Here is an 8604-nt window from a genome sequence, read left to right as displayed (position 1 = left end):
TTCACATGCAGTTTGCAGTGTTTTAAGTTATAATGGAATGTCTTTTTGCAGCTTTTTGTAGCAAAGGATGTGTACAGATGTGTCACTACTCTTTTTCTCGAGCACACTTACTGTACACAGACACACACGCATTCAGATCACCTGTCCATGCCCACTCTCTCAGAGAAGGATGTGGTATTTGAGGGCGCGGGGGACCCTGTTGATGACGAGGCGCCCATCGTAGCTCAGCGAGGCGAAGAGCCAGGGGTCGGCCGACGACCACTCCGCTGCATATACACTGTCTTCATGTTCCTCATAGGTAGACACCACGCTGTCCTTTAGGGGCTCCTTACCCCTGAATCACACACAACCCAAAGAGATGAGATGAGAAAACTGGACGAGGAATGCATCACATCTTCATGCAGGTTTCTGTACGTCCAATGTACGGAGGACCTACAGTAGGAGATACTAAATTGGTAATGCTAGCTAACTTTAAATACACATTTAATGACACAGTTGCTTCTTTCTTATTGCTTTTACTATAAAGCCCAAGGAAAATGTGAAAACACAGCATGACACGACCTTCATCACATGGATGTAACTTAAATAGTTGTCTAATCTACACTGTTGGATGAAATGATCTGAAATAAGTATCATCAGGTCAGCACCAGAAGGAGGCAAGGGAGCCCGTTTGTACCAAGTGCTGACCAACTGAAGGCAAAAATGTTTATAGCTGTTCTGAACGGCCGCACTTGAAGGCCGAATAAAAATCTTGCGGAGAGGACCGAGGCACGATAACAATCGAAATAAGGATAACAGCACACACTTTAATAGAATCTTTCCTAAAGGAATTCATTTTTTGTTGCACTTGCTGTGCGCAAAGAAAACGACAGAAGTAACTGAGGGAAAAAAATATATAGAGCTTGAAAGAAGTTTAAATCCTGCCTGCTTTTTCACCTCCTGCACACCTGGCCAATCACTGCGTAAAATGGGCATGATTGTCAGACCCAGTCCCTCCAGTTACAATATTGGAATGGTGTGTGTGTGTGTGTGTGTGTGTGTGTGTGTGTGTGTGTGTGTGTGTGCAGCACTGTCCGTTTGGTCTGAAACAACAGCTAAGCGATAGTCACATCATGTATCTCGAAAAAGGCTATGTCGCAAATGAAAAAGAAAAAAAATGACTATAGCCAAGACTTGACCAATCAGATTCGACTATGTAAATTCTTTGTTGGGGACCACACTAAAACAAAGCATGTAGTATCTTTACATTCACTTTTCTTCATCAAAACGTATTGTGTTGAGATCTAACAAACAGGTAATGTATTTCATTCCTCATACTGTAACATGTATGCAGAGCCCGTTTTGAAACCATCATTGTTTGCATTTGTGTTTACTAGCTTGCATTCTTCTTCTTCAATGCCTTTGAGGACGCATTGTAGCATACCTTTGTGTATTACCACCATCAACTGTCAATCAGCAGAATAGCCTGAATCAATGTGGGCAATGTGTATTTCGTCACCTGTGTGCTAGTCTCGCATTGCCAGGACGGAGCCCCGGTGCCTCTGCAAAATAGCCTCGGGAAGGAACTTGTTTTGGTGGAACGTGTACGTTCAAAAGTAGTTTTAGTCGTGCAAGAAAACTCAGATTGGACAGATAGTCTAGCTAGCTGTCTGGATTTACCCTGCAGAGATCTAAGGAGCAGTTAACCATAGTCCTCATAAATCCACCGGAGTTTAGAATTACAACACAAAGAAAGCGGAAGGTAACGGACATCTGGCCTAAAAAGAGTGAAATCCGGCGGAATTTCCGGCGGCACCTGAATAATCCCGGAAGTGGAAGGTCGTTGATATAGATTACCTGTGTGCTTACTGTACATGCGTGCCTGTGCATACTTGTGTATACTGTATATACTCTCACACAAACACACAAGCACAGACAACCTCAGTTTGAATCGATTTATCTCCTTTGTGTTGTAGATAGTCCACACACAACAGTACCTGCTGAGGACTGGAGACTATTTACTTTGTTTATACACAATTTCTCCCCGTCTTCATTGCACAAACAGCAACCTCCCCAGTGCTGAGACAGTTCTCCCACTGCTACAACAATATGACAATAAATACAGATTTAGAATTATGATCTAGCATTATTGCCATCCCAAATTTCTCCTAAACCCAATGCTGTAAGTAGTCGTGAGGGAAAACAGTGACATACATATTTGGATTTATTTTACACATTAACTGTTTCAAACAGACAGTAGCTGCTCCCCCCGGGCTGCAGCCTAAAATAATAACACTAAGTGCTCTGCTCGTATAGATTGATTGGGGAAGAAAAGAATAAGAGGGTATATGTGAGGACACTTGACTGATGCTACAACATGCCGGACTTTGGTGCAATGATGTCAAACTCTACTTCACTAAGGGCCACACTGGAAAATGAGAATCACATCAAGGCCCAGACATGTAGAGTTTATTGACATGCTTTTATTGAGAAAAGTCAAATATCCTTGACTGCATTACTGAATGTCACTTTTTGTTGACGTTTGTAGCATTTTTCGTCGTTTTTGTTGCTTTCTCCTACACTTTTGTTGACTTCGGTCGCATATTTGTTGACATAAAGCCCTACATACAGCTGCAAAAAAGTTCCTTTGCCATCATAGAGTTTAACAAATCAAGCAAAAGATTACATTTTTAAAAGCAGGCTACCACACAGGCGACTCACAGCAACCTGTTTCACAGCCTGAAGATGCAAACTCTCTGCTTCTGGGGGAATTTCTAAGTCTTAAAGTCAGAAGATCTGCCAAATTCTGTCTGCTTTCAGTGTCGTGTAATTGCAGTTTGAAAAACAGTTTCCTGTCCTTTTCGTTTGGCGCACAACTAGATAAAAATCTAATGTGAACCTTAATTAATATGCGGGCCTAAATAAAACTTGCGAAGGGCCGGGTTTGGCCCTCGGGCCTTGAGTTTCAACCCAGTTGAACACCTATGGTAGAGCGTGTTAAGACAAAACTTGCCGCACCCATCATCAGAACACCAAATAAGGGAATATACATTTTTTTCTTTCCATGTTTCACCCCTCTGTATGTTAAAGGAGAATTACGGCCAATTTTACGTTAATCTTGATCGCTATAAATACGCGTGTACTTTTGATTGAACAGGACATGAACAGGGCCCTCACGGACGGCAGCTAGCAGCTAGCAGCTAACAGGGCAAGCTAGCTACCAGCAGGATTTAGACAGGGTAGGTCAATTAAAACAATGTCTGAGTCGAAAACGCATCTTGTTGTCACGTAATGGCCCTGTTCACGTTGCACAGACATTTTAATTGCATTTTGTGTCTGTTAAGAGGCACAAAGGCACTCTAAAAGTTGCCCCGACAACTGCCGTTTTAGCTCAGTGGAAGCTTGTACACGTAGCTGCAGCTGCTCCGTGTTGCCTGCACTGATTCCGGTCTGGTTTTTTTCAATCGAAAGTACACGCATATTTATAGCGATCAAGAGTAACGTAAAAATTGGCTGGAATTCTCCTTTAACATCACCTTGGTGATGATTTGTTATTCTGACAAACAGACTAAACTGAGAAAAACATTAAGTCCTTTTAAGAACAAAAATCCTAGCCTCCGCTGCTTGGTTATCTTCAAAACAATCATCTGCAAATGTCATTATCGGTTGAATTTTAAAAACAACCATATAAAGTCAGAAAATAGTCCAACCACTGGAGGAGTTCAGTACGTAGTGTCCAGGTACTGTGGAGTGTGTAGTATGTAGTATGTGTAGTACTGTACATACAAGAGGGGTCAATAAGTTTAGTGGAGGGGTTAAAACCAAAGATGAGTGCCAGTGATTAGGAAGAAGAGTTGATAATTGCGGATGAGAGTCAGTCATTGAGTGTAAGAGCAGGTAGTCATGGATAAGAGGGGGAATTGGACCATAATGGATGGAGGACAGAGGCAGATTTGAAAAGCACTGAATGGTTACCATTACAAATGATATCCCTGCAAATTTTAAATCAAGTCTAAATGCTATGGAGAAAATTTCCAGAAGTGTTTTGATGGTATCATATTTTGAATGTTTTGCCTCTCCACTTTTTTTATCATTCGGAGTGTCAACATATGTAAAAAGTGAAGGTTCAGGCAGTCAGCTTTAATTTTCGGAGGACTAATACCAGATCAACAGTTTCAAAAGTGCACAGCACGTTTTTGTATATGCTTTAGTATCTCACTGTGTGTTTCATTAGGCTCCTTGTGGCAGTCCAGAAATGTACAAGAGAGGTATAATTTACAAAACAAAATGTATCAGACGTGATGTGGTGAATGTTGACCGTCTGTGCCTTAACACAGTGCTATGATTCCACATCTCCGTTATAATATAGAGTCAAAACGGAAGGGCTATCACAGTCCAAATACTATTAAGATGTTTCGGGTCATTAATAAATCATGAAGTAAAAAGAGATGGGTAACACTTTACTTGAAGGTATCTACATAAGAGTGACATGACACTGTCATGAACACATGACACTGTCATGACACAGTCATGACACATGAACCCTAACCCTAAAGGTGTGGACACACAGAGCCGATAATCGGCCGTCAGACAGTCTGGCGAGGTCAGTGACTCGAGTCTGTTCGGTGTGTTCCATGCCGTCGTCCGTCCGAGGGGCCGCCGTCCTTCATTTTGGCCGATTTGACATGTATAATCGGCGGGGCGGGCACTGCCAGCAGTCGGACTCAAATGACCAATCTGATTGGTAGAGTGCTAACCCGGAAACAGGGAGTGGAATGAGCGTGACTAGAGTCTCTCAAAATCTGATGAAAATCTTTTAAACTGACCTTTGTTGATCTGAAATGAAGACAGATTCAGCAACTGCACAGCCTATTTCTCGCTTAAAATGTTTTCAGAAACACGTTTCGGTGAACTATTTTAGTACAATATGAGATCGTATTCTGAACAAGCCGCCATGACAGTCTGTCTTTGAATTTCCAGAGAAACAAGACCCATGTGACACGTTCGTCCAATCAGCTGCCGGTTTTCATTTTTGGGCGACGATACAGATTAGCGCCGCCTGCTGTTATGGAGACGTATTACGTCTCGTCGCTTTGGTGTATTCCGAGGCACTTTTTTGACCAACTCGGGGAGACTGATCAGTCCAACTGCCTTTTCTGCCGACGTTTGGCCGTCGGCTCTGTGTGCCCACATCTTAACCCTAACCATAACCCTAACCATAACTTGTCATGACAAAAACCGAATGACACTTACTAAAAGAAGCGTTATGTCAGCAACGTTTATGACTTGTTCATAATGTTTATGACACGTTCATGACAATGTCATGTCACCCTTATGTAGATACCCTCAAGTAAAGTGTAACCAAGAGATGTTTAGAGCAAGAAAAAGTGTCATCTCGATATTGAACGGGAGTTTTGCATCCAAAAAAATGAAATCACAATGCTGGCCATGTTTAATAAGTGGGGCAATGAAGGATGGTTTATACATGGTTATAAACAACAATAATTGGCAGCGAAACTGAAAATGTACCACTTAATTTCTATTTATTTTCCTCTTGTGTATTGCACCATAGCACCAAAAACCTGTGACCTCCTCAAGATTCATTCTGATAAGTCCAGTGAGATGCTGTGGACTTTTAAATCCTTAAAATACAAATGATTACATTTTTACTAGAGATGCACCGATTACAACTTTCTAGGCTGATTCCGATTTCCGATTTTCTTTGAGTTAGGCCAGCTGATACCGATTTTAGCCGATTCCGATTTCATTTTTTCTAACCACTTTACAGCACACACAAATATTTATTTTCTATCTTTTCTTTAATAGAAAATGTTACATTTTGCATAGAACATAGAACATTTTTTAAATAGATAACTGATCGCTATAAAATACAACTATATAAATTACTCCTGGTGTGGGAAATTAACACACATCTAAAGTGCAATGTTATGGAAGAACCATTTCCTTCTTTTCACATCCAATATCCAACTAAACAATTGTGATATATTTAGCAAACTAAACTTCTGTATGTATGAAAACAGGGAAAACAGGTAATGGCAATACAATAATAGCCAATATAAATAAAAAAATAAAAATAAAATAAATATAGCCTTAATGCAGTATAAAGATATTTCTCAAAACACACACAGGCCTGTTTTAACGTCAATAGTAACGTTACCTGAAAACAGCGTGTAGTTCCTTTTTTTTTAGCAAGTTTGCTTTATGTGTCATTGTGCATAAATATGAACACTACCGTTGCTGTCAACAGGCTTATCTGCTAACGTTAGTTACCGATGGTTACCTCGGAACAATCCAGCAAATAGACGGTACCCTAGAGTGCCGTTACCTGAAACAGATGATTTAACGTCACCGCTCATTTTACACACAGTTTAACAACAAAACTAAACTCTTTAAAGATTACTATGTTTTTAATGTTGGTTTTAAGCGGTATGCACCCCCACTAACCTGGAAAGCGTTTTAAACAGTAACGTTAATACAGCGTGTCGGAGGAATACAGCGTCTCTTTTTTTTTAGTTTTTATATTTACAGCGTCTCCTACAGCGGCCAGCGGGGCGTCAGAGGCAGAAGGACCACACAGCGTTTGCTAACGTTAGCTTCTTGTCTCATCTGGGGTCTGATAAACAGTAAATTCAAAGTCATTGTGCCCAACGCTATTTTCCGATAAACTGTAGCTGTCATATTTCACGGGACCCGCGTGAGTGCGGTTTTCATGTTCCAGTTGTTCAGCCTCAGAGGGGAGAGAGAGAGAGCGGCTGACTGTTCGCCTGAGATCAGTAGAGCAGACAGCTCTGCAGAGCCGTGTATAATTACGACTTTATGACATTTCATAAACAGCTGATTGAGCGGCAGTGCGCCGCTGCTACATGCATACAGCGAAAACTCTGCATGTGCACGGCATAAAATCGGCATATGTCAGTCTGACCGGCAGGTCGCCGGTCATGGCCGATGACGTGAAAATCGGCCAATTCCGGTCACCGGCCGGTCAATCGGTGCATCTCTAATTTTTACAGTCTTACAGCCTGGAAAACCATAACTTGTTTTCATTTAAAGCCACTGTTTTACCATTTAAACTAGACTATCCTTGGGGGAAAAAAGCAATAAATACTGAGTTTTACATTTTTATGGAAGCATTTCCTTTTCTAATTAGGCTGAGTTGCTCTTACTTGTCCTCCTGGTGGTTTTCCTCCCCCTCGCTGAGCTCCTCATCGTCCACCAAGTGGCCGAATGGCTCTGAGGAGATGGACACCATGTTGGAGAGAATGAGGCGGCTGTCACTGCTGGCTGTCAACACCAGCTGGTCGTGGCTGTGGTTGTAGCGAACGCTCCACACCCTGGCCCAAAAACACACCAGACATGCATTTAAAGTGCTCATATTATGCTCATTTTCAGGTTCATAATTGTATTTAGAGGTTATATCAGAATAGGTTTACATGGTTTAATTATCAAAAAACACCCTATTTTTGTACTGCACATTGCTGCAGCTCCTCTTTTCACCCTGTGTGTTGAGCTCTCTGTTTTAGCTACAGAGTGAGGCATCTCACTTCTGTTCAATCTTTGTTGGGAGTCTCACGTACGCAGTAGCTAGGTAAGGACTACTAGCCAGTCAGAAGCAGAGTATGAGGGAGTGCCACGCTAGCAGCTAGACGAGTATTATAACGTTTATCTCTGAAGTAAAGGCTGGACTACAATAGAGCTGTTTGGAGCAGTTTGTGAACAGTGTTTTCTGTTGGAGATGGTAAGTCCATTTAGGGTGGACTTTAGGCTTTTTCACTTTGTAAACCTATAACATGCACAAAAAGATATACAGTGAGGAAAATAAGTATTTGAACACCCTGCTATTTTGCAAGTTCTCCCACTTAGAAATCATGGAGGGGTCTGAAATTGTCATCGTAGGTGCATGTCCACTGTGAGAGACATAATCTAAAAAAAAAAATCCAGAAATCACAATGTATGATTTTTTAACTATTTATTTGTATGATACAGCTGCAAATAAGTATTTGAACACCTGTCTATCAGCTAGAATTCTGACCCTCAAAGACCTGTTAGTCTGCCTTTAAAATGTCCACCTCCACTCCATTTATTATCCTAAATTAGATGCACCTGTTTGAGGTCGTTAGCTGCATAAAGACACCTGTCCACCCCATACAATCAGTAAGAATCCAACTACTAACATGGCCAAGACCAAAGAGCTGTCCAAAGACACTAGAGACAAAATTGTACACCTCCACAAGGCTGGAAAGGGCTACGGGGAAATTGCCAAGCAGCTTGGTGAAAAAAGGTCCACTGTTGGAGCAATCATTAGAAAATGGAAGAAGCTAAACATGACTGTCAATCTCCCTCGGACTGGGGCTCCATGCAAGATCTCACCTCGTGGGGTCTCAATGATCCTAAGAAAGGTGAGAAATCAGCCCAGAACTACACGGGAGGAGCTGGTCAATGACCTGAAAAGAGCTGGGACCACCGTTTCCAAGGTTACTGTTGGTAATACACTAAGACGTCATGGTTTGAAATCATGCATGGCACGGAAAGTTCCCCTGCTTAAACCAGCACATGTCAAGGCCCGTCTTAAGTTTGCCAATGACCATTTGGATGATCCAGAGGAGT

At 41.7% G+C, this 8604-nt stretch overlaps 1 protein-coding gene across 1 annotated transcript in view; it reads right to left on the bottom strand.

Moving 5' to 3' along the window:
* eipr1 (EARP complex and GARP complex interacting protein 1) overlaps positions 1-8604 on the bottom strand; it is a 72988-nt gene continuing 64384 nt past the window's right edge. Inside the window, exons 8-9 of the mRNA XM_031321437.2 lie at positions 7164-7331; positions 1-334 (exon numbers count right to left, since the gene is read on the bottom strand). Of these exons, the coding sequence (XP_031177297.1) occupies positions 160-334; positions 7164-7331 (343 nt within the window). The 3' untranslated portion in view covers positions 1-159. The remainder of the gene's footprint in view (positions 335-7163; positions 7332-8604) is intronic.

The sequence above is a fragment of the Sander lucioperca genome, chromosome 18 (assembly GCF_008315115.2).
Source record: "Sander lucioperca isolate FBNREF2018 chromosome 18, SLUC_FBN_1.2, whole genome shotgun sequence".
NCBI classification, from domain to species: Eukaryota; Metazoa; Chordata; class Actinopteri; order Perciformes; family Percidae; genus Sander; species Sander lucioperca.
The sequence above is the reverse complement of the archived record's forward strand: the minus strand, read 5'-3'. Positions and strand labels throughout refer to the sequence as shown.